Genomic DNA, 26,191 nt, shown 5'->3' on the forward strand with positions numbered 1-26,191 from the left:
AGTACCTCTGTCTTCTCTATTTCTTCGTGTTATAACTCAGGGGTGCTCCCAAACTTGTCTTTTGGACCTCAATATTATGATATATTCAGTGTTAAAAAAAAAAAAAAACAGAGGTTGACAAATATGAAACTAAACTTTAATGATCCAAATAAAAGTAAACAATAGCACAACTAAAAGACAAGAAATAAAGATAGTTTCGGTATATGATAATTCCTTAATCGCACACGGTACACAATTAGTGACTAGACAGCATAGTTGGGAGTGCAAGGTTGAGCTCCAGCATTGTAACCTTGATTGGGTTGTGGTGTCGTCGGATAAACGGTTGGCATTGCGGGTCCACCGACTTTAGTTATCCCTTGATGTCGACCCATGTAGAAGCATCCTGCACAACCACTAATGGCTAGAAACACCATGAATATGAACAATGGTAGCGAGAAATACACAACGACCATCGCTTACAGGAATTTAATTGAAATAGGTAAGCAAAAGAGTACTAGATGAAGAACAGGGTAGTGCAGAAACAAAGGAAGAGAGTTCTATGTATTTATAAGGGAATGTTGTTGATATTGCTACAAAGTGGAAGGTATTGACTTTTTAAGGTTATGCAAGAAACAGAAAATAGTATTGACGGGCAAGTGTCTTTATTAGTAAGGATAGTACAGAGTATATAGGGAATTTGTGTATGAAAAGTCAGATGCTCACATGAAAATTAACATACTGATCTGAATTTACCGATGAATTTGGTTTCATTGTTATGACTTAATCATTAGCATTTTAATCATGGAGTCTTAGAATTTTTGAAGCTTGTACATTTGTTCGTTTGGTCGACTATAAAAAAACTTTAGGGGTTAAGTCTATTGTATGAATTTGATATAACTATTTTTAAACCATTATTTGCGGTATGCAGGAGTTAAATTAAATCCTGAAATGATGTATTCTAAATTTGTGAAAAAAATACTCAAGTGTGTCATATAATAACAAGTCAAGTCAAGTCATACTTTAAAAGTTTGTTGAGTTTTGTACTGTTGTATTTTTTTATTGGGATTATATTGTATGATTGATTCATATGTTTTGGCTGGCAAAACAGAAATAATTAATTAATTTTAGGATTAATTTATGTTCAACTATGTCTAGTTGACTTATTCATGTAAGCTTTGTAGTTTCCACTTTTTGTAACTGTAGATTACATGAATATTTAACCAAGAAAGTAAAGATTTGCGGATGGCCTTGGATGGTTAAACGTTGGAAATCAAACTAGCTTTAGACAAGAAGGCATCAGAACATGTCATTAGTTGGTGTGAGTGTGAGAGATGAGAAAAAGTTACAGTCGGGTGTTCAAGTTCAACTTAGCATTGGTATGTATGTGCATCTAAAGAACCCCAATAAGATAAAGAAACTAACAAAGACAAACAAGAAGTAGTGTCGGAGATGATGCATAAACTTCAAGAAGGGTTGAGAATCATCATAATTCAACCCATAATATATGGAATTGGCAGTTCAAATAAAAGCTTCAGAGTCTCTGTGTGTACTAGTCTCCATTTCCTATTTATCTACGTATCTTCAGGTTAAAGCACGATTTAGATGGCAACAAGGGGACTCAAAAGTTGTTGAACTGAACGAGATATCATCCACTCTTTGGAGTTGTCAGGACAGGAACTGGTCGAGTTACAGACCAGACTCTGCGAAGCTTGTGAAATTTACTATTTTACCCTTGTCGATTCATGTATTTCACGCAAAAAAAAACCACCTCCGTCTTTCTAATCGCTCTAACAGATCCACGCCGTCGCCTTTCGCCGTCAAAACCTGGGAAAGCTGAGATTTTAGGAAAATTCAGCATAAATTGCTCTCATCACGACACAAACTCTCTCTCTCTCTCTCATGGCCTCCGTCACACTTCTTCTTCGGTCTCTTCGCCGCCGTGAAACCCACGCAGTCTCCGCGTACAAATTCGTATACATTTCTCCTTACTCTCGTGGTTATCTAGAGATTTTGAGGTGTTTGGGGATTGCAGATTGCCAAAAGTCTCACCTTTTCGTGTTTTTGGCAGAGCTCTGCAAGCGCCGGCGGGAGGAAGACGGAGCTCCGGTTAGACGGAGTCAAAGATATAATCGCCGTTGCGTCTGGTAAAGGCGGAGTTGGAAAGTCTTCCACTGCTGGTAACATCCATCACAGAATCTTCCTTCAAAATATTTTGTGTGAGAGATTTGAACTGTAACTTTACGGTTAATAAATGTAGTTAACTTAGCTGTTGCGTTAGCCAACAAATTTAAACTCAAGATTGGGTTGCTTGATGCTGATGTGTATGGACCATCTGTTCCAATCATGATGAGTATCAATCAAAAGCCTCAAGTTAACCAAGGTAAGATATTAAAAGAGGTACATCTAGCATTTCACATCAGTTTGTAATCTCTGTTTTTTTTTTTTTGAAGATATGAAGATGATTCCGGTAGAGAACTATGGAGTTAAATGCATGTCAATGGGACTCCTTGTAGAGAAAGATGCACCTATTGTGTGGAGAGCTCCTATGGTCTGTGTTTCTTTTTTAAGATCACTCATGAAGCCTTAAAAGACTTTTCGCTCAGTAATCAAAGCTTGTGGTTACTGTTATAGGTAATGAGTGCTCTTGCTAAGATGACGAGAGGAGTTGATTGGGGAGATCTTGATGTTCTTGTTGTAGATATGCCACCTGGAACCGGTGATGCTCAGATTACCATATCTCAAAACCTTAAACTCTCAGGTGTGTGTGTATATAATACATATCTGAGTTGTTTTTAGATTAGACAAGTCGTGTGTGTAGTTTAGTTTACTCAGAGTGTGTTTATGTTTACAGGTGCCGTGATTGTGTCCACTCCACAAGATGTAGCACTTGCTGATGCTAATCGAGGAATTTCCATGTTCGACAAAGTTAGAGTACCTGTACGGTAGCCATCTATATTGTCCCTTACTACTAGTTTTGTCTTCGCTTCTTCTTAACGTTTCTGCACTTTTGTACTTAGATCTTGGGACTTGTGGAGAACATGAGTTGCTTCATTTGTCCCCACTGTAACGAGGCTTCTTTCATTTTTGGGAAAGAAGGAGCCCGCCAGATGGCTGCGAAGAAGGGCTTGAAACTCATTGGTGAGGTAAATGAATCTAAAACATTGGCGTTATAGTGTTGTAGATTCACTTAGTGGCCTTACTAGATATAGTTTGTGTAGATTCCACTGGAAATGAAGATTAGAGAAGGGTCTGATGAAGGTGTTCCTGTGGTTGTTTCTTCACCTGGTTCTGTAGTATCAAAAGCTTATGAAGATCTAGCTCAAAACGTGGTGAATGGGCTCAAAGAGCTACGTGATAATCCTGAGAATGAGATTCAGATGAAACTTAACGTTCCACACTCATCATAGACCAAGCCAAGCCATGAGAATAAGAGGCATTGTAAAACCATGTTTTGTCTTTTGCTACTTCACCTTCTCAGATTACAGTACCAAAATATAGATAATTTTTGCAAAATCCTAAGAGAAGAATCTATCTGCAGAGGACAACAAAATATAGATAATTTTTGCAAAATCCTAAGAGAAGAATCTATCTGCAGAGGACAACAAAATAGAAACGCACTCTTTTAAACAGTGTGGAAGGCTTTTCATTTATTAGATAGGAAAAGATGATGAATGTAATTTTAGAGATTTTGTCAAAAAAGTAATAATAATCAATGTTGTTGAGATCAATTCACAATGTATGATGAGATCACCAAATAATATCTTCATTATATTATGCTTCATCTTGATCTTCATATTCAAGATCAGCACCACCATAGAATTCGTCCTCTCCTCCATTAGCTTCTTCAGTACTGTAATCCTCGTTCCAGACCGGTTTATCTTCTTCTTCAAAACCTTCAGGTTCCAAAAGACATTCTTCTTCACTTCTTTGCTGTGAATTTTTCACTTGGTCACCAACACCAACTAGTTTCTCCAACTTAGTCCTCTTTGGAGAGTTCTCCTACACAGATGTGAATGCACATAAGAGACTACACAAAGAAACAAGAGGCTAGATAATGTGACAGATAACGCTAGAGAGACAGGGGTAAACTTACATCATCAAATAGCTTATCCAAGACATCCAAATTGATATATGCACTAAGTCTCTGTACACAAGAAGACACAATAAAAACTGCAGATGAAAAATAAGGAAGATCCAAAGATATCTTTAACTACATATATATGTATAACAGGAAACGAGCTGGAGGAATAGTACCACTGACCTTTTTCTTTTCACTTTCTGCATTGTTTTGGGTTGTGGTTGCAGAAGTTTTCTTACTAGGAGCAGCAGTCTTACTAATAGGATCTTTCTTTTTCACTGTAGTAGTAGGTTTCCTCTGCGTTCCCTGATAATCGATAGAAAATGTAAGTATCATTAACAAAAACGTCAACTTAACAGTTAGCAGAAATCAAGAAGATGGAAGACAGGATGATGGAAAATACTTTTTTGTACTCAGGGTTCATCATCTCCCATGCTATCTTCATCAGGAGAGATTCTTTTGTAGTATTTAGATAACCAGCAACCTGATGATCATCAATAAACACCATAAAAAATCAGAACAACAAGTACATAAAACTAGGTTTTATCATACATAAAACCGAACAATAGACACAGCACAAAGCAGAAGACAAAACACAAGAGAATCAGTTTTGACTACGTTAATATGGTCGGAACCAACGCGTGATGGGACTTACATGTGTAAAAATAGGCGTGGTTTGCCACATTCCAGGAACCAATTGTTGTGTTTGTTTACAGAGACTAAGAAAACCAATAGATATGATTCAAATTCAGATAAAACTTCCACATAAAACAAACTATACACCCTGCTTAAAAAAAGGTTGAGAGAATGTAACGATTAAACTTATAAGGTATCTACTATTTATTTTTATTTTTACCTCAGCATCATTAATACGAGATAAGTCCTCAGCAAGATCACCAACACCTCTTAGGTTTCTAGCCATTGGTCTAGAAGATGCCAATGTGGCTTTTGAGGATGGTTTTACTGAATTCTCCACCTGTAAACGATTAGTTAAGAATATTCAAATATGTAATTGTTTGTATAGACAATGCTCCACAAAGAAACATATGTTCGAGTTTTGTGTTTTTTGAATCGTCTCGTGTGTCAAAGTCATCCAGATTCGGATCTAAGCCGTGAAATTGACCCAAGAATCGGATCAGGCAACGAAAAACGAGGAGAGTGACTTACCATTCTTCACGGGACAAATGTGGCGAGATTGAATCGGCGGAGAGAATTAGGGTTTACAAAATCAGAGATTCTCGTTGAAAAGTGTTTATGATTAACGAGACCGACATCGGAGAGAAGGTGATTTTAAGTAATTTTCCTTTTTCTATGTTTTTATTTTGAATGTTTGAAGTCACATGTGTCTTAATATGAGTGGTTGATAAGGTTTGTCAAGTATCATGTACATACAATTTAAATCTTTGTAATCTATACTAAATAAAAGTTGAGGCTATAAACCATCGATTACGTCCATATAGGATTTAAACCACCAATCATAGTATGACAAATTATTATTTAAATTTACTATTTTATAAAATGTTAATATTACCAAAAAATGTTTATTTCAAACTAAAATATAAATCAATATCGAATAAGGTAAATTTACAAAAATATAAATACTATATTAAGTTAACATAATGTTTAATATTTTTTGAAAATTAAAAAATAAATAACGAAAAGAATAATTAATTTAAAAATACAAGACTTTCAAACAAGTATAACTATATAAATCTAAATTTAAACTCATGATTTTCAAAGTTTAGGTTATATACTATTGAAAATATTCAAACTAACATATACTATATATAATTTGATATTATAAATCATTGAGAATGTTCACATATTATTTTAAAGCACCAAAAATATACCAAATCGTTTTTCAATTTGGTATTTCTAAAAATGTTAATATTACGAAATTTTTTATTTCAAAATAAAATATAAATAATTATCAAATAAGTTAAACTTACAAAGTTAAAAACATCATGTACAAATCTATACTATATAAAATAAAGTTTTCTATACTATATAAAAGTTGAGGCTATAAGCCATCGAGAACGTCCACATAGGATTTAAACGACCAATCGTAGTATGACAAATTATTATTTAAGTTTACTATTTTTAAAAATGTTAATAGTACCAAAAAAATGTTTATTTCAAACTAAAATATAAATCAATATCGTATAAGGTAAATTTACAAAAATATAAATACTATATTAAGTTAACATAATGTTTAATATTTTTCGAAATTAAAAAATAAATAACGAAAAGAATAATTAATTTAAAAATACAAGATTTTCAAACCAGTATAACTATAAAAATCTAAATTTAAACTCATGATTTCCAAATTTTAGGTTATATACTATTGAAAATATTCAAACTAACATATACTATATATAAGTTGATATTATAAATTATTAAGAATGTTCACATATTATTTTAAAGCACCAAAAATATACCAAATCGTTTTTCAGTTTGGTATTTCTAAAAATGTTAATATTACGAAATTTTTTATTTCAAAATAAAATATAAATAATTATCAAATAAGTTAAACTTACAAAGTTAAAAACATCATGTACAAATCTATACTATATAAAATAAAGTTTTCTATACTATATAAAAGTTGAGGCTATAAGCCATCGAGCGCATCCACATAGGATTTAAACGACCAATCGTAGTATGACAAATTATTATTTAAGTTTACTATTTTTAAAAATGTTAATAGTACCAAAAAAAGGTTTATTTCAAACTAAAATATAAATCAATATCGTATAAGGTAAATTTACAAAAATATAAATACTATATTAAGTTAACATAATGTTTAATATTTTTCGAAAATTAAAAAATAAATAACGAAAAGAATAATTAATTTAAAAATACAAGACTTTCAAACAAGTATAACTATATAAATCTAAATTTAAAATTATGATTTTCAAAGTTTAGGTTATATACTATTGAAAATATTCAAACTAACATATACTATATATAAGTTGATATTGAGAATGTTCACATATTATTTTAAAGCACCAAAAATATACCAAATCGTTTTTCAATTTGGTATTTCTAAATATGTTAATATTACGAAATTTTTTATTTCAAAATAAAATATAAATAATTATCAAATAAGTTAAACTTACAAAGTTAAAAACATCATGTACAAATCTATACTATATAAAATAAAGTTTTCTATACTATATAAAAGTTGAGGCTATAAGCCATCGAGAGCGTCCACATAGGATTTAAATGACCAATCGTAGTATGACAAATTATTATTTAAGTTTACTATTTTTAAAAATGTTAATAGTACCAAAAAAATGTTTATTTCAAACTAAAATATAAATCAATATCGTATAAGGTAAATTTACAAAAATATAAATACTATATTAAGTTAACATAATGTTTAATATTTTTCGAAAATTAAAAAATAAATAACGAAAAGAATAATTAATTTAAAAATACAAGACTTTCAAACAAGTATAACTATATAAATCTAAATTTAAACTCATGATTTTCAAAGTTTAGGTTATATACTATTGAAAATATTCAAACTAACATATACTATATATAAGTTGATATTATAAATCATTGAGAATGTTCACATATTATTTTAAAGCACCAAAAATATACCAAATCGTTTTTCAATTTGGTATTTCTAAAAATGTTAATATTACGAAATTTTTTATTTCAAAATAAAATATAAATAATTATCAAATAAGTTAAACTTACAAAGTTAAAAACATCATGTACAAATCTATACTATATAAAATAAAGTTTCGAAAATTAACATAAAAATAACAAACAAATATAATAGTTAATTTAAAAATGCAATACTTTCAAACAATTATAACTATATAAATCTAAAACACATGATTTACAAAATTTAGGTTATATACTGCTGAAAATATTCAACAAAAATATGTACTATATGTAATTTTATGCAATAAATCATTGAGAATATCCACATATTATTTTAAAGCACCAAAATATGTCAAATTACCATTTAATTATTATTTTAAAAATTTCAAGATTTTCAAAAAATGTTTATTTCAAAATAAAAAGGAAACTACTATTCAATTTAGTGAAAATGCAAAATTATTAAAGGAATCAATTTGATATATAAAGTAAACCTTTGAAAGACCAACATAAAATCAACTAACAAAAAAAATCTTAAAGAATACAAGATTTTAAAATAATAAAAACAATATGAATCTAAAGCACTTTTCATTACATATGAATCTAACAAAATATGATTTCAAAATGGAAGCTATTTCTTTCAAAAAAATATCAATAATAAATTTTGTAAGCAAAATTGCCAAATAACTAAAAGAATCAGTTTATTATAAGAAATAAATGTTTGGAAGATCAACATAAAATTAAGTAACAAAAATAATCTTAAAAATATAAGGATTTCAAATAATAAAGACAATGTAAATCTAAATCACTTTTTCATTACATATGAATCTAAATAATATATGATTTCAAAATTGAGGATATATATTATTTAAGTGTTCACATAAAATTTAAAAATATCATTATAATAATATAAAAGTCAGCATCTTAATTTGATAAAGTAAATAAAAATATTATTAAAGATAATTAACTTGATATATAAAATAATTATATATTTGAAATTAAACAAAAAATTAACAAAAATAAAAATATTCAAAAAGAAACAAAGTTAAAAAAAACATATTTTTAAATAATCACGTATGTAAAATAAATAAAAATCAACACAAAACTATAAAAAGATAAATTAAAATTTGTAAAACTTATCTTTAAAGTTAGATTGATATTTGTAGCTAATTATTGAAAACTTAATATAATAAGAGATTGTTCACGTACCTTATAAGAATTTGTATTGATCGCATATTATTACTAAAAATATAATTATGTATGTAACATTTAATATGATATGGACTATATGCTTTAAAAAACAGAAATAACTGAAAATATTCACAAATAACATATACTATATATAATTTGATGCCGTAAATTATTGAGAATATCCATATATTATCTTGAAGCATCAAAAAAAATATGTTAATCACCATTTTATATATTACTTAGAGAACTTTCAAAAATTGTTTCTTTCATGATCAATGTAAAATTTAGAAAAAGCCAAAATTATTAATGGAATCATATTGATATGTAAACTAAATATTTGGAAGAATAACATAAATTTTACTTACAAAATATAATATTAAAAAATAAAAAAATTTGAAATAATAAAGAAAATATGAATCTAAAGCACATATGATTTTAAAATTGAGGCTATATGTTATTTAAAGTGGTCACATAGAAGCTAAAATTATTATTAATAATTTGTATTCTCGAAATGTTAATTTGATATTTTTAAATATAAAATTTCAGATATTTTATTTCTCTCAAAATAAAATTAAATAAGTTTAAATTTTTTTGCCAGAAATAATTAACTTTATTTTTAAACTAAATATTTGAAAATTAAAAATAAAATTTTATCGAAAAAATAATATTTTAAAAAAGAAATCAACATAAAAAATGTTCTAATAATCATGTATGTGAAAGTAAAATAAAAATAAATACAAAATTACAAAAATCATAAATTAACTAATGTATTAATTATCTTAAAAATTAGATTGGTATTTATATTAAATTCTTGAAAACTTAACATAAAAAGAGTTTAACAAGAAAAAAAACAAATTATGTCCACAGCCAATATTACGAAGGGCTATATACTATTAAAAATATTCATATATAAATAAAAATACGAAAAATATTCCAAATCAGTATCATTGTTTAATATTTTTATAAATCTTTATATTTCTAAAGTAAATCTATAAATTAATTTCAAAACATGAACTAAAATTAACTAACTTGATATATATGCTAACTATCTTAAAACATAACACTAAAATTTATTTAAAAAATTCATAAAGTATGTCAAAACATAAAATAGCATATACATAAAAATAAAATATATAATTAAAATTAAAATAATTAACCTAATCAAATAAGTAAAAAATAAAATTTTAGTATTTTTATATTGGTGTTGGCTACAAAATCATCTAATTTTATAATAGATTATAAAAGGTTCTTAAAAACATTGGTCAATTTTCGTTTCTTTCTTTCCGGGCTAATTCAGTTTTGGCTTATAATAAGCTTACAAAGTTCTATTAAAACTAAAATGTGGTAAGAATAATCCACAATTAATACACATATTGTTGATTAAACAGTTTGTTTATATGCTTTTGAATTGCCTTTTATCAATTAAATAAATTAACATAGTTATTTACTCATCAACAATTAGATTTTAATAAATTTTGAGACAATTGTTTTTAAAAAGTCATAATCCAAATATTCATTTAACTAACCAAACATGTTTTTATGAAACATACCTAAATTTTTTTATTATCTAAAATATTTTTTTTTTAAATTAGGTCACTAATAATAATAAATCGAAGTACATGGTAACCCTTTTCCGAGAAAAGTAACTTCTTAATCGGGGAAAATATTTTGTGAACCGCTAAAACATCATAATCCCACCACTAATTTTGTATTGTAACTATATCAAGTAGGAGATATATTTAATTTTTTAGATTTTTATTTTTTATTTTAATAAATAAAATATTACTTTATATTAGCATAAATTATATATATATATATATATATATATTCTCCTTTTCTTATATCTAACAAACAGATAGTTACTATTATTTAAATTTCATCAAAATATTTATTATGATTTAGACCTAAATATACATATAAAACTATTAGATATGCACTTAAAAGAATTAAATAAGAGTATTTTAAATACAAATATGCATAAAATAAGTATATAATAATAAGAGTATTTTAAATACAAAAAAGTTAGATATATTGCATAAGGATTAATCTTTTATGTCATTCAAATAGACATACATATAAAATTATAATAAAAGCAGACTCGCGGGTAGCGCGAATAAAAAATCTAGTCTATACTATATAAAAGTTGAGGGTATAAGCCATCGAAGTCGTCCACGTATGATTTAAAATCATCAATCATATTGTGACAAATCCGCACTTTAATTTATTACTTTCAGATATTTCAATATTCTCAAAAAACTATTTATTTCATAATAAAATATAAATCAATTTAAATATAGTAAATTTACAAAAGTCAAAAAATTATATAAATATGTTAACTTAATATATAATATATTTTCGAAAATCAACATAAAATATCTTACAAATATAATAATTAACTTAAAAATGCAAGATATTTAAACAATTAGAACCATAAAAATTAAAAACATGTAATTTTTAAATTTATGTTATATGCTATTGACAATTATCAATAATATGATTTAAAACACATAGGATTTAAAACAACTAATCATAAAATGACAATTGAGGCTATAAGCCATTGAGGACGTTCACGTAGGATTTAAAACCTCCAGTCGTGTTTTGACACATCAAATCTTTAAATTGCTAATTTAAATATGTCAGAATTTCCAAAAATATTTTTTCCATAAAAAAATAAAAATCAATTTAAATACGGTAAACTTACAAAATTCAAAGAATTATATATAATTTAACTTAATATATAATATATTTTTGAAAGTTACATAAAATATCTTACAAATATAATAATTAACTTAAAAATGCAAGATATTTTAACAATAAGAACTATATAAGATGTCATGGCAAGAAAATCAGATGTCATGGCAAGGAAGAAGGAAACAAGGAAAAAAGAAAAAAGTAATGGTCAGGTGTCGTTTGGACCGAGCGTTAGCAAACGAAGATTGGCATACGCTTTTCCCATGCTCTTACACAGAATATTTGAGAATGGTGGGGTCCGATCATCGACCAGTGGTGGCTTATCTTGATAATAAAGTAACAAGTCGGAGGAGACAATTTCGTTTTGACAAGAGATGGATTGGACAAGAAGGTTTATTGGATTCAATTGAGAGAGGGTGGGGTGAATTTTCAGAGGCGAATCCGGGGGATTTCGTTTCGAAAATCACAAATTGCCGTCATGAGATCTCTACATGGCGGAAGAATAATCCACCTTATGGGAAAGAGAAGATCGGAGAACTCCAGAAAGCACTTGAGGAGGTCCAAACAGATAATAATAGAACCCAGGAGGATATTCTGGAGGTCTCAAGGAAGTTACAGGAAGCTTATAAGGATGAGGAAGATTTCTGGCAACAGAAGAGTCGTAATATGTGGCACACTTCAGGGGATCTAAATACAAAATTCTATCATGCTCTAACAAAACAACGTCGTGCCCGTAATCGAATTGTGGGTCTATATGATTCTGTTGGAAACTGGATAATTGAGGAACAGGGGGTAGAAAAGGTGGCAGTGGATTATTTTGATAATCTGTTTCAGGCGACAACTCCTACAGGTTTTGATGGTTTTTTAGATGAGATTACATCTTCAATTACCCCACAAATGAATCAACGACTCCTTCGGTTAGCAACTGAGGAGGAAGTTCGACTGGCTTTATTTATGATGCACCCGGAGAAAGCTCCTGGGCCGGATGGAATGACGGCTCTCTTTTTTCAACACTCATGGCATATAATAAAAAAGGATCTATTGGAAATGGTCAACAATTTTTTGACATCGGGAAAATTGGATACAAGGTTAAACATTACGAATATTTGCTTGATTCCTAAAAAGGAGAGGCCCACAAGGATGACTGAACTCAGACCTATCAGCTTATGTAATGTAGGATACAAGATTATTTCTAAGGTATTATGTCAAAGATTAAAGGTCTGTCTTCCATCACTGATCTCAGAGACGCAATCGGCTTTTGTGCCTGGACATTTAATATCGGATAATATACTTATAGCTCAGGAGATGTTCCATGGTCTGCGGACTAACAAATCGTGTCAGGATAAATTTTTGGCAATAAAAACGGACATGAGCAAAGCTTATGACAGAGTTGAATGGGTCTTCATCCAGGAACTACTAACAAAAATGGGCTTCGATCAGCATTGGATCCAATTAATGATGGAATGCATTTCCTCGGTTTAATATAAGGTTTTATTAAATGGGCAACCAAAAGGACATATAATACCACAGAGGGGATTACGACAAGGGGATCCTCTATCTCCTTATTTGTTTATTATGTGCACAGAAGCTTTGGTCGTGAATATCAAAAAGGCAGAAACAAATAAGCAACTAACGGGTCTAAAGGTTGCTAGGGCTTGCCCTTCAATTTCCCATTTACTCTTTGCAGATGATAGTCTTTTCTTTTGCAAAGCTCAGAAGGAAGAATGTCAGACAATTCTTAGGATCCTTAAGAAATATGAAGGGGTTTCAGGACAACAAATAAACTTTGACAAATCATCGATTCAATTTGGACACAAAATCGAAGAAGATACACGACAGGAATTACGAGGTGTCTTAGGTATACATAACTTAGGAGGATTTGGGTCATATTTGGGAATCCCGGAAAATCTGGGGGGTTCAAAGGTGCAAGTTTTTGGATTTGTTCAGGATCGGTTAAATAGCAGAGTAAATGGATGGACTTTTAAGTTTTTCACCAGAGGAGGTAAGGAGGCGATTATAAAATCTGTGGTTACAGCTCTGCCAAACAATGTTATGTCATGCTTTTGAATCCCGAAAACGGTAATGAAGAAGTTAATGAGTGTTGTGGCACAATTCTGGTGGAGTCCAGGGGGTAATAAGAGAGGTATGCATTGGAAATCATGGGACAAACTCTGTAGTCCTAAGGATGATGGAGGTTTGGGATTTAAGGATCTTACAGACTTTAATACAGCTATGCTTGGGAAACAATTTTGGAGATTAATGGACAAACCTAACACGCTTTTTTCTCGTGTTTTCAAAGGGAGATATTTCAGGAATGCTTCACCCCTGGAACCCATTAGATCATACTCGTCATCTTATGGCTGGCGTAGTATTGTCTCTGCTAGATCTCTGGTTAGCAAAGGACTAATCAAAAGGGTGGGAACATGATCATCTATCTTAGTATGGAATGACCCTTGGCTTCCATCCACTCGCCCGAGACCAGCAAATAAAAATCAACACAATCTTTACCCGGAACTAACAGTGGATGCTCTTATCGATGGAACATCACGGTCATGGAATCTACAGGTTATTCGGACTCTGGTGGATCCGCAAGATGTGAAAATTATTGAAAGTATTCCTATAAGCAGATTTCACCTAGAAGACCGAAATGGATGGCATTTTACAAACAATGGGAAATACACGGTTAAATCTGGATATGAAGTCGAACGAGTATATCCGGACATAGAAAGTATGCCACCCCAGTTTGGTCCTTCGATAACACCGTTGAAGGCGTTCTGTTGGAAAGTACGCTGCCCATCCAAGATGAAACATTTTTTGTGGCAAATTTTAACTGGGTGTATAGCGGTTAAGAAAAATTTGAGGTCAAGAGGAATGCAAGGAGGTATTGTATGTGACCGATGTGGAGCCCCCGAGGAGTCCACTAATCACGTTTTTTTTAATGTCCACCGGCGGTTCAGGTCTGGGCACTTTCACGGATTCCAACGAATCCAGATATTTTCCCCACTCAATCTTTGTTTACCAATATGGATCATTTATTTTGGAGAGTGTCCCCCGAAATGGAGGATCATTACTTTGCTTGGATTCTCTGGTATATATGGAAAGGTAGAAACAATAAAGTTTTTAGCAATTTGGATATGGATCCCAGAGATACTCTCAAATTGGCAGAAACGGAATCGTTACTTTGGGCGGAAGCACAAAACTCTCAGACTCAGAGTACGGACCGCACCCAAGTTCCAGTACCTTTGGCAATACCGAGTATACCAGGTAGATGGTGTTTTACGGACGGATCTTGGAAAACAGAGGATAAATATTCAGGGCAAGGATGGTACAGTACCCTGGAAGGTTACGATGGACTAATGGGAGCAAGGAATACGAGAGCGAGTCAGTCGCCACTACACACAGAGATAGAGGCTCTCATATGGGCAATGGAATGCATGAGGAATCTTCGACAGTCTTGTGTTACTTTTGCAACGGATTGTGCTCAATTGGTGAAGATGGTTTCAGAACCAGAAGAGTGGCCAGCCTTTGCAAGTTATTTGGAAGACATAAAGTTCTTGAAGAGAAGTTTCAACAGCTCAGAGATCATTCATATACCACGGACACATAACTCAAAGGCGGATAGTCTAGCACGCAGTGCAAGGAAACAACCGTCGTTTGTCGTTCATATGGATGCAGAGTTACCGGGATGGTTCGCAGAGTCTATATGAATCTGTTTTGCTGCTGACAAAAAAAAAAAAAAAAAAAAAAGAACTATATAAATTTAAGGCATGTCATTTTTAAAGTTTAGGTTATATGCTATTGAAAATATTCAGTAATATGATTTAAAACACATGATTTAAAACAACTAATCATAAAATGACAAATCATTATTTTAGTTTAATATTTTCAAAAATGTCAATATTTCCAAAAATTTGTTTATTTCAAAATAACATAAAAATCAATATAAATAAGGAAACCTAACAAAAGTAAAAAGATTATATATAAGTTAACTGAATATATAATAAATTTTCGAATTTGTTTTAAAAAAATGCAAGGCTTTCAAACAATCATAACTATAAAAATTCAAAACAGATAATATTAATTGTTATTAATAAATTAACAAAATTTATAACCAATATCAAGGTAAGTTAACAAAAGTAAAGTATTAATAATAAATTAACTTAGTATAGAAAATATTTTTCGAATTTTAACGTAAAAATAAAATACAATATAATAATAATTAATTAAAAATGCAAGATTTTCAAAACATTATAAGTAAATTAATTTAACTCATAAATTTCAAAGCTTAGGCTGTAATAAATATATAAATGAAAATATGTTTGATGGGTTAATTTTTTTTTTTTAGGGCCGAGGATGAAGCCCGCCCCGCAGCCCGTCTTCGACGTAGTTCGGTGAGCGGTTCCCGTGCATCGGTATCGTCTCATGACTCGGTTCCCGCATATATTCCCGCTCCAGCTCCCTCTGCCCCTCACGCTGCCCCTCACGCTGCCCCTCACGCTGCTGCTCAACAGGATCCGGGGGTCATGCCGGTTCATCTATTGGTTCAACAACCAGGTCGAGAGCATCTCCCGTTTCTCCAACTCAACCCACGACGAGGCCATAGCACTTGGTTAGTATTTTTTTTTATTTTTACCGTTATATTTTTTGCTTTAATTAACTTGCTAACTTGTATTTTTTTTTAAAGGTTCACCAAGTCGAAAAATGGCATTAGCCGGAGCATCAACCAGATGATGTACTCCATGCTCCGTTTTGGATATCCAAAGTGGAGTGTGATCCCTTCCGACGAACGAGAGTTGTGGTTTCGTCAGTTTGCGGTATAGTAACCCTTCATTTTTTTAAGTTTTTACATTTTTTTACATATATTTACTTATTAAATTGTGTTTGTTTTGTAGCAAGAGTTCAACTGGCACTCCGATCTTACGGAAACAGTCCGTAAGAAATTCAACGAAAAGGCCATGGACTCTTACACAAAGCAGATAAACGCGTGGAAGACAGTTTGGCAGAAGAACAAGAAGCCACGGTTCATCAACGGGGGGGTGTGGGAGCAGTTGATAGCTCATTGGGAGAGGGAAGACACTGCAGAGACGTCTTCTAGGAACTCCAGGAACCGGAAGAGCGATCGTGGCGGGAAAGTTATGTATGTGCACAACCTCGGCGCTTGCTCCATGTCTACTAAGGAGGATGAACTTGTAAGTTTTTTATTATTATTTATCTTTATATTTTTTAAATAAATATTTTATATATTTTTTGGCTAATAATGGCGGTTTTTTTAGATCGAAGCAAATGACGGTAATCCCGTTGATCGTCTCCAACTCATTAAGGTGGCTCACACTAACAAGACGACGGGTCAAATTCAGGACACCGTGATCAGAGGTGTAGTTGATTTGGTGGAAGCTGAGATAGTTTCTCAATCTCAGCCTCTCTCTGATGACGGCGACTCCACGGGAGCTTCAACCAACCTGTCTCTATTGCAAATAAATGAGATGGTTGAAAAGGTAATTTTTTTTATTAATATATTTTTTTTATAATGTCGATTACTTACTTGTCCATATTTACTTACTTTAAATATTTTTGTAGGCGGTTCCTAAAAGGAAAGGAGGCCGTTTAGTTGGGTTGGCCCGTCGTGCTTCTTCGTATCCGGCATCTTCTTCGCAAGCTCCGTATGCCGATCCCATGATTCTCGAGGAGCTACATGACAAAGATGAACGGATTGGGGCATTGGAGGAGCAGAACACCACTATCCTTTCGGAGAATGCCACTATCCGTTCGGAGAATGCCACTATCCTTGCTGAGTTGGCATCCCAGAAGAAGTTCAACACCGAGATTATGCAGAAGCTAGATCGTTTGATGTCTTCGAGTTCATCTTAGTTTATTTCGGCTTTATAAAACTTTCGGAATGTTTTTTTTTTCTATTTCGGTTTGTATGAATTTTAAACTTTATGAATGTTTTTTTCCTATTTCGGTTTTTATGAATTTAAATTTTATAATATTATTAGTTTTAAATTTCCAATTTTTTAAATTTATTAATATCAAAAAATATATAAAAATGCAAAATTAATTTGTAAAAAAAAAAGGGTATATACCGACGGACAACGGTCGTCGGAATATACCGACGGACATATATCCGTCGGAATTTACCGACAAACTCATTTCCGTCGGAATATACCGGCGAACGTGGTTCGTCGGTATATTCCGACGACCGATGTCCGTCGGTAAATTCCGACGCCCAAAGTTCGTCGGAATAAACCGAGGAACCACGTTCGTCGGAATTGTAGTTTTCCGATGAACTCTGGTCTCGTGTAGCCGCATCGTAATATCGTCGGAAGTTCGTCAGAATGATGTTTCTCGGTATTCGTCAGAAAGTCGTCGGAATTTCTGACGAAATTCCGACAAATTTTTTTTTTCCGACGAAACGATACCGACGGACGGGTTCGTCGGAAATTCGTCGGAATAGACCGATTCCGACGAATTTCCGACGATTTCGGCCATCAGAATCCCCCTGTTTTCTTGTAGTGTAGGTTAGGGTTTAGTTATTATAGTTTAGGGTTTAGTATTTAGAAGGCGAAGGGGTATTGTTGGGGTTAACATTAACTTCTTCCATGCAATTATAGACATCATAACTTCACTAGTATATACTATGTCATTTATTTTTGTTCCATTCTATTTGGGTTTAGGGTTATATTTGGGTTAGGATTTATATTTGGGTAAGGGTTTAGTGATTAGAGTTGGTTTATATTTGGAGTTTAGGGTTTAGTGATTAGGGTTTTGATTTTAGTATTTAGTAGGAGAGGGGTATGGTTGGGGTCAACATTAACTTATTCCATGCAATCATATATGTTTCATAATTTTACCAATATATATGTACTATGCTATGTATTTTGTTCCATTCTATTTAGTTTTAGGGTTTATATTTGGGTTTATGGTTTAGTGATTAGGATTTTGGATTTAGTATTTAGTAGGTGAGGGGTATGGTTCGGGTCAACATTAACTTATTCCATGAAATCATATATGTTTCATAATTTCACTAATATGTACTATGCTATGTATTTTGTTCCATTCTATTTGGGTTTAAGATTTATACTTGGGTTTATAATTTATATTTGGGTTTAGACTTGAGTAATTAGGGTCTAGAGTTTCGTATTTATGAATTGGGGGTAGTGTTTAGTATTTAAGGATTGTGGATGTTGTTGCGTTCTCCTATAATATTTCAGTGACATGGAATAGAACACTACGTGCATATGTATATTACCGTATACTATTTTTTTTAGATGTTGGGGTTCGGGTAATGTTTAGTACTTAGGTGTTGCATAGTGATTGAGATTTAGGGTTCAGTATATAGGGATTGGGATAATGTTTAGTATTTAGGGTTATGAGTGGAGTTATAATTTTATACTATTCAGCGATACGGAATAGAACATTCGGTGTATATATGTGGTTATTGAACATGTGACGTGGATGTTTGATATGTGATTATAAACATGGTACAAAAAGAACGACGTCACCTATTTTATCACTTGCAACTGGAAATCTGTTATGAAAAAGGATAGAATCGGATGAAATGTGTTCAAAGAATCTGACATTGAATTATGTTAAAATCAATGCTACTCACCTAATTAATCACTCAAATATGGCTATTCTGCCAATAAGCCCTTTTAAGGGGAATAAAGAAAGGAGGCATGGAAGGTAAAAGGAGAAGAAGGGGAGAAGAAGACGCACTCTTGACTCAGCTTCACGTGTTTGATTCTTAGCCATGTGTACTACCTACCATAAGTTATTTACTATTCAATATATGTACATTCGAACCTTTTTTTTTTTTGAACAGATAGCATGCATGATTATTTCTGAAATTTAGGTTTATGGATAATGCTTAACGTAACTAAGCTAAAATAATGTAGTTTGTAGTCGGCAAGTTAAAAAAAAAAATCTAGTTTTGACCTATATAGAGGAACATCGGAGTTTGTCTACGATCAATTATATATAGTACTGTAGACCAAAAAATTATATATAGTAGATCCTCCTTTTTCTTATATGTTAGAACAACATTATTGGGGATAATCTAATAAAGAGTTCTTAAAAGTTTACACAATATAAATATTATGTTAGGTTCTTAAAACTATGGAAAATCCAATCCAAAGTTCTAATTAAAATTCTCATATTTAAATATTAATATTTATCTATACATACATTTTAATTGGAATTAAGAATCATATGCTAAGATATCTTTATTGGAGAACGTTCGCCCTAAAAGAGTTTCTCTCTGACGCTCTTCCCTAGGTGGCCGCTTCCATGGATCTTTTCAGTTTCAGCTCAGTTCTTCAGTTTCCAACCATATGAAGCAGCTCTCCTCTCCCATGGCTCTGGTAGTGATTGTGCCTCCTCCATCACCACTCTATCTACCGCCTCCTCCGTTGCGACTCCGTCCTCTTCCAGATCTGTCGCCGCTGTGTTCGTCTGCTACTGTGCTGTTTGAATCTCTCTCCCCGCCGGAACCACCGGACCCTCCCGACGCTTCCTTACGTCTCGTTATGCATCTACTCTTTGACACATCATTCACCCTTTCTCAAGCATCTTCTAACATTTCAAATCTGGAATTTCTTTTTCCAAATCTGGCTAGTGATGGTGTTGTCTCCCTTGTGTTCGTTGATGGCACAAGATTTGGTTCTAAGTGGTTATATCCTGCAGTATGCAGTGTGATTCTTCTTTCACTCGTGTTGGTTCGCTTACTCTCCCGTTCATTCTGGTTTGTCTCCTCTCTTCAATCTCAGTTTGTACTCTTGTAGAATGGTCTGAGAGGTTTGTTGTGTGTGTAGCACCAGATTTTTCGGTTATGGACTTAGATTACAATGTTCCAATGAACTTTGTTTCATTTGGTTCTACCTCTATGCATGTTGATGGTTCTCAGGTCGCCTTAATGCGATCTTGTGCTGCAGTCTACTGCAGTATGCAGTCTACTGTAGTATGCAGTCTCCTTAGTGTATTTAGTACAGCTCTTGGTGCTGTGATTTCGTGTTATCTTTCTTGGTAGCAGATTGAAGGAAAACTCGTTGATAAGCTCCAGGGGCGAAGCTAGACTTTTTTATAACTGGGTGCAAAATCTGGTAAAAGTACTTTGAGGAGAATTGAACCCATGTTCTTAGGAAATTATGGGTGCACCATAACCAAATTGACTACCTGAATCTTACTTTTCTAGTGTAAAATGTTAAATATTTAAAATACACTGGGTACACGTGCACCCTTAGTAATAAACATAGCTTCACCTCTGATACGCTCAGTGGCGAAGCCAACGTGTTGGGAGGGGGGTCAGTTGACCCTGGTGAATTTCTTAATTTTTTAAAAAAATTACATGTATATTTCTATAAAAAAAATTAGAATAATGTTGCAAAGTTTAGTTAATTGACCCATACAATATATGATAATAATGAATTTTGACCCTCTTAAATATTTTTCCTGCCTCCGCCGCTGGATACGCTTATCCCGGTGAATCGAGTTATGGAGGGATTTCATTATCCAACGGATTCCCTTGTGGAGCAGTTTCTTTTCCCAATATTTCCTTCTATGTGGAGTGAATTGGATGGCCAAGCGTCGCTAGTATTGCAAGGATCTTCCTCCTGGCTGATGCTCTTCTCTGCCTTTGTTGCAGTGTTTGTGACCTTTGAGATTACATGGTATGCAATTATTCAAGAAGATTATGAGATCTTTCGATTTTTTATGGTCTCTTGTGATGTTGTGTATCATCGATCTATCTTTTGCTTAATCTATGTTTGGTTTTTTTAGCCCTTAGTGGCTCTGATGTACTCTCTTTGTGGTGATAAACTTTTTTAAATTTCTAATGAAAGTTTGGTTTGAATAAACAAAAAAAAAAAGATATTTTCATTGGAAGTGCTCTTATGGTTGTGATTTAGATGAAATTAAAGACAATACAATTTGTTCGATGTACTGCTCTGTAAGAGAAGTTCAAATTCTCAAGATAATTGATATAGAAAAGCAAAAATATATAAAAAGTAACTTGAAAAGATGAGTAACCTAACTATAAACATATAGTATTTTAAAGCTAATTGAGCTAGAAATAAACTATAGACCAACTTATAAAATAAATGTGTACCATGTTTTCGGTTTTCCCACCCACTTTTAATATCAATTTTGCTAAGACAAGAAGCTTTAAGATTTTCTTATGTTTAGGTAAAAAAGGAGCGTATATTGTATTTTTCTTCATTCTATAATAATATTAATTATATTATATGCATATACATCTATTTATATACAGTATATAGACATACGCTTGTCAAATTATCAGTCAGATTCTCTTTATCATAACACTCAACAACACTCTCACTGACCCTCCACTTTCGTATAAACTACTTGTTAAGTCACATAAATGGCATTTTCCCGGCATATACCCGACGGCAAGATCACCGTCTCAACCACCACGACTAAGAAGCGCGATGTCCCAAGTCCGCCGCCAAACTGCTGCGTCACGTGCCTTGCGGGGGTCATCAGAAAAGTGAAGAGAAAGGGGATGTTGCTGCTGTCGGCAACAGCGGCTCGAAGACAGTGTAGCTCGTTGCAATGTCGGTACGATCCAATGAGCTATTCACTGAACTTTGATGGTGGCGCGTGTGGTACTCTTCCAGATGATGAGGATTATTATTTCCGATTTTATGCGTTTTCTTCGAGATACGTTACTGCTAATACTATCAAGAAGATACCACCATTTCTTAGCGAACCCCTCTCCACCTCTTTACCTGAATTTGTGTAATCTTTTTGTTATTTGAATTTTTTTTTTCGTTTACAAAAAGCTAGTTTACTAAATCTCTTATTTCGTGTTTTGGTTCGTAGATTATATTCTATTTATACATATTGAAATAAGGGTGAATTTGTAAAATGACTAAGTTTGGGATGAAAATTAAGTGCAGAGCACTGATTTTGACGGAATTAAGTATCTAACAATTAAGCTTGATCTGAGCCAGTTTTATTCCTTGTACGTACAAGTAACCGGTAAAGGAGAGATGGTGAGATGATGTTGACCACAACAGGTATGGCCATTATTTACCAAAAACTATTATCTTAAAAGGGAAGATACACATTCCACGTCACATACTAAATAACCGCAAACATTTCGGTGTGTTCAATAAATAAGTAGACAAAAATAAACCACTAAATACTAACCCCACTCGCAATCATTAAATACTAAACCCAACAACAAAACATACATCATGCATATTCACTGTAAAATAATAGAAACCCTATCAAATTAATAATCACTAAACTCTACCCAGAAATATAAACTCTAATCCAATGTCAACACCAATTTTCCATATAATAAACTCAATTTCATACCAGTAAGATGAATTACCATTCTATATGAGGCATATAGAATAGAAAATGTGAAAATGTAGTTGCAATCTAAAGATCATCTTACCATATTTCTCAAATATTGATATGGCTATGCCATTATGGAAGGTAGTAATGCTTGCCCCAATGTCAATCCCAATCGTACATAAACTAAACCCAATCAAATAATCACTAAACCCAATCAAGGAAGTACCCCAATATTAATTACCAACTACTAAATACTAAACTCTAAATCCTAATTACTAAACCCTAAACCTAAATAAATAGATTAAGCTAAACCCTAATCAAGGAAGTATAAACCCAAATAGAATGTATATTGAAATGGTTTACTATACCTAAACTTTTACTTAGTGAATCTAAACCCTAGGCATGAACCTATAAACTCAAATACAATCTATAAATTGTTTTGCAATATTAAATACTTGAAAGCACATTTACTTGGTTAGCATGTTGCATATCTTATATTCCATATAATCTAAGTAGTATAGTAAACGAATGTTCCAAATAATCAAATTTGTCCAACACTCGAAAAATGAATTTCATATTACAATCAATCATACAAATGACAAAGAAGACAACTATCAAATTTAAAAACATGACAGATTATTACATTTTTAAGGAGTAGTATAAAAATATGTCTCAAATAGTATGGTAACTTTACATAAATACGTTAATACCCCAATATTTCATAAACTAAACCCCCAAATAACATGCATTTTCATTCTACGTGAGCCTATAGAATAGATAAGGTGACAAACGATATAGCACAATACATATATATTGTTCAAATTTTGAAGAGTCTACAATCTAGATACTAAACTTTATCCCAACCCCACCTCAACCCGTAAATACTAAACCATAAACTCTAATCAGTGAACCCTAAACCCAAATATAAACCATAAACACAAATATAAACCCTAAACCCAAATAGAATGAAACAAAATAAATAGCATAGTACATACTGGTGAAATTATGAAATATCTATGATTGCATGAAAGAAGTTAATAATGACTCCAACCATAACCCCTCACCTTCTAATTAGTAAACCCTAAACCGTAATCACTAAACCCTAAACCCAAATATCAAATATAAAAATGTACACAATATTATGCAATATTAAATCATATTATATAATATTAAGCTATACAATATAAATCATAGTACGATTTTTACAGATTCAAAAACATGTAACGATAGTTAGATATTAAGAAAATTACAAAATATATTTCTAAACAAAATAGCACACTCTTTATTAATCGTCAAATGGAATAGAACATGATAAAATAGTATAGTAACAAAATGGTAAAAAACAACAAGACACATATGGGAGAAGAATTGGCTGCTATTACTTCACGTTGCCGTGTCTCCTCTTCCGTCAGACAAGACACCATCGATTTCACAATCAGAGAAACCTCCCCTTCAGTCACCCACCGAGAATGCAAAGACGCTATACTCCTGCAAAAATCAACTCCGATAATCGTGTTCGTCTCATTTCTCTCTCCCAAATCTGAGAATCAAACGATTCAATTTCTCGAGAAAGAAGAAAGGTAAAAATTACGGAGATGATGACGGAGCAAATACTGTGGCGACGATAAAACAAAAGATGATGATGATGATGGTTGTGCTAGTTGTACATGTAGAGGTGATTGAAGCTATGTGACAGAGATTTATGTGTTATTCGTATAAAAAAATAAAAATTAGAGAGAGAGAGAGAGAGAAGAAAAAAAATTATGTGCAGATGTGCGACTTTCCAGTGGACACGAAATTTTTTAAAAAATATAATGATTATTAATTTTTTTCTACAGGTTTTGCCGGTTACAATAGAGGGCAATATGAAAATATTACATAAAAGACACATGATACAGTGAAAAAAATAGAGGTTTTAGTTATAGATTGAATTATAATTTTTTGGTGGTTATACAGCCCAATTTCCCTTAAAATAAACATAATTACGTTTAGGTTATTAGAACGTCTCTAGAAATTTATTAGAAACTCTAGCAATTAGAACAAAAGATAACCTTTAAAAAAGATAAGAAAATAGAGACAACAAAGATGATTTCTTAAACAAAAACGCCAACTCTTTTTTCATTGGTTCACTTTTTCCGGCCGGTAATGTAGACTGCTACGGATATTCGCCGCTAGTCTGGATCTATTTCCGGTGGATTTCAGGATACACTAGATTATTCAAAAAAACATATGTTAAATTTTTTATTCATGAGATCTCTTTATCTGCCATTCAGAAAAAGAAATATTTTTTATCTATTTAAAATTTTAAACCAATTGCTGATCTTAGTTATCTTTCACAAAGACAATTTTTTTTTTTGTAACAACCATAAAGACCATTTAAAATCCAACTCTAAACTAGACGCAGGAGACGCACGTTGGTGTCACTCCACTTTGGTGGACTAATGCACGCGCATGTTATTTTCTAAACATACGACAATATCAATTAATTTTATTTTCTATAACTCGGGTATCGAAATACAAAAGCTGAACTAATTTTCTAGAGGCAGGTCCACCAGCGACATGCAAATCCGATTACTAAACGTGAGAATCAGATATTCACGCCCGTGGATAAATTTTTAAATAATTCTTTTTTTTTAATATATGACACTTATACCACCTTTCCAAACCCACAATACCGACCACATCCACATGATTATCAGTTAATTTTTTCCGAATATATAAGTACATCTATATACATAATTACATATATTATAACTGTAAACGGCACAATGAATCTGAAACAGTCGAAAATGTGTGATATCACGAACTGAGACTGGAACTTGAATCTTGAACTTATTGTAAAATGTTTTTTAAGTTTCTTGGCCACATTAACCAGTAAATGGACCAAGCCTTTGCTGTCTTTTTTTCTTCCGTTGTAAGTCAATTAATCATTTCATCTCGATTGTCACATCATTAAAAATAAAAGAAAAACATCTTTAAAACAACTTGTTAATGAAATTACTAGAGATAACAGTGACTAAAGAAATGTGAGACCATCTCCGGTGTGTATTTTACTATTTGTATTTTTAAAATTGAGAAACTCTATAGTAAACATAGAGTTTGCTCCAATGTATTCTGCTAAAATAGCAATTTCTAATTATAGAGAAAAAAATAGAAAATTGTTCTTTTTTTCTATTATAGAAAAAAAAATAAAAGTGGGTTGAAACAATTTCATCTCTAAATAATATTATAAAGGTGAAAATAGCAATGAATTAGAGATGTTTTTAGTTGTGAGAGTTTAGATTTATAATGATTAATAAAATTTCTAAAATCTAGTGCTAT

The 26,191-nt window shown here is 31.9% G+C and overlaps 3 protein-coding genes across 6 annotated transcripts; 2 read left to right on the forward strand and 1 right to left on the reverse strand.

Moving 5' to 3' along the window:
- The first annotated feature begins 1,336 nt into the window (after window positions 1-1,336).
- LOC125583841 (iron-sulfur protein NUBPL-like) lies at window positions 1,337-3,707 on the forward strand. Of its 3 annotated transcripts, XM_048751374.1 has the most exons (9): window positions 1,341-1,690; window positions 1,774-1,950; window positions 2,048-2,156; window positions 2,237-2,359; window positions 2,430-2,527; window positions 2,611-2,737; window positions 2,831-2,916; window positions 2,997-3,122; window positions 3,198-3,707. In XM_048751374.1, the coding sequence occupies exons 2-9, from the start codon at window positions 1,879-1,881 to the stop codon at window positions 3,384-3,386; spliced, it is 930 nt and encodes a 309-aa protein (XP_048607331.1). In that variant the 5' UTR covers window positions 1,341-1,690; window positions 1,774-1,878; the 3' UTR covers window positions 3,387-3,707. The 3 variants fall into 3 exon arrangements, with proteins under 3 accessions (XP_048607332.1, XP_048607331.1, XP_048607330.1); XM_048751375.1 differs by having other exon boundaries at window positions 1,337-1,950; window positions 2,997-3,117; XM_048751373.1 differs by having other exon boundaries at window positions 1,342-1,950.
- On the reverse strand, window positions 3,608-5,386 carry LOC106422166. Of its 2 annotated transcripts, XM_022700067.2 has the most exons (7): window positions 5,225-5,386; window positions 4,914-5,033; window positions 4,713-4,776; window positions 4,461-4,541; window positions 4,241-4,363; window positions 4,073-4,123; window positions 3,608-3,978 (listed from the first exon to the last, which is right to left on the reverse strand). In XM_022700067.2, exons 2-7 carry the CDS (start codon window positions 4,922-4,924, stop codon window positions 3,751-3,753), a joined length of 558 nt encoding a protein of 185 aa, XP_022555788.2. In that variant the 5' UTR covers window positions 4,925-5,033; window positions 5,225-5,386; the 3' UTR covers window positions 3,608-3,750. The 2 variants fall into 2 exon arrangements, with proteins under 2 accessions (XP_022555788.2, XP_013718449.2); XM_013862995.3 differs by lacking the exon at window positions 4,713-4,776 and having other exon boundaries at window positions 5,225-5,380.
- A 14,220-nt stretch (window positions 5,387-19,606) lies between these two features.
- Window positions 19,607-25,895, forward strand: LOC125583842. Its single transcript, XM_048751377.1, has one exon. It carries the CDS (start codon window positions 21,927-21,929, stop codon window positions 22,305-22,307), a length of 381 nt encoding a protein of 126 aa, XP_048607334.1. The 5' UTR covers window positions 19,607-21,926; the 3' UTR covers window positions 22,308-25,895.
- Window positions 25,896-26,191: the final 296 nt, after the last annotated feature.

This window comes from Brassica napus, chromosome C3 (genome assembly GCF_020379485.1).
Source record: "Brassica napus cultivar Da-Ae chromosome C3, Da-Ae, whole genome shotgun sequence".
Taxonomy (NCBI): Eukaryota; Viridiplantae; Streptophyta; class Magnoliopsida; order Brassicales; family Brassicaceae; genus Brassica; species Brassica napus.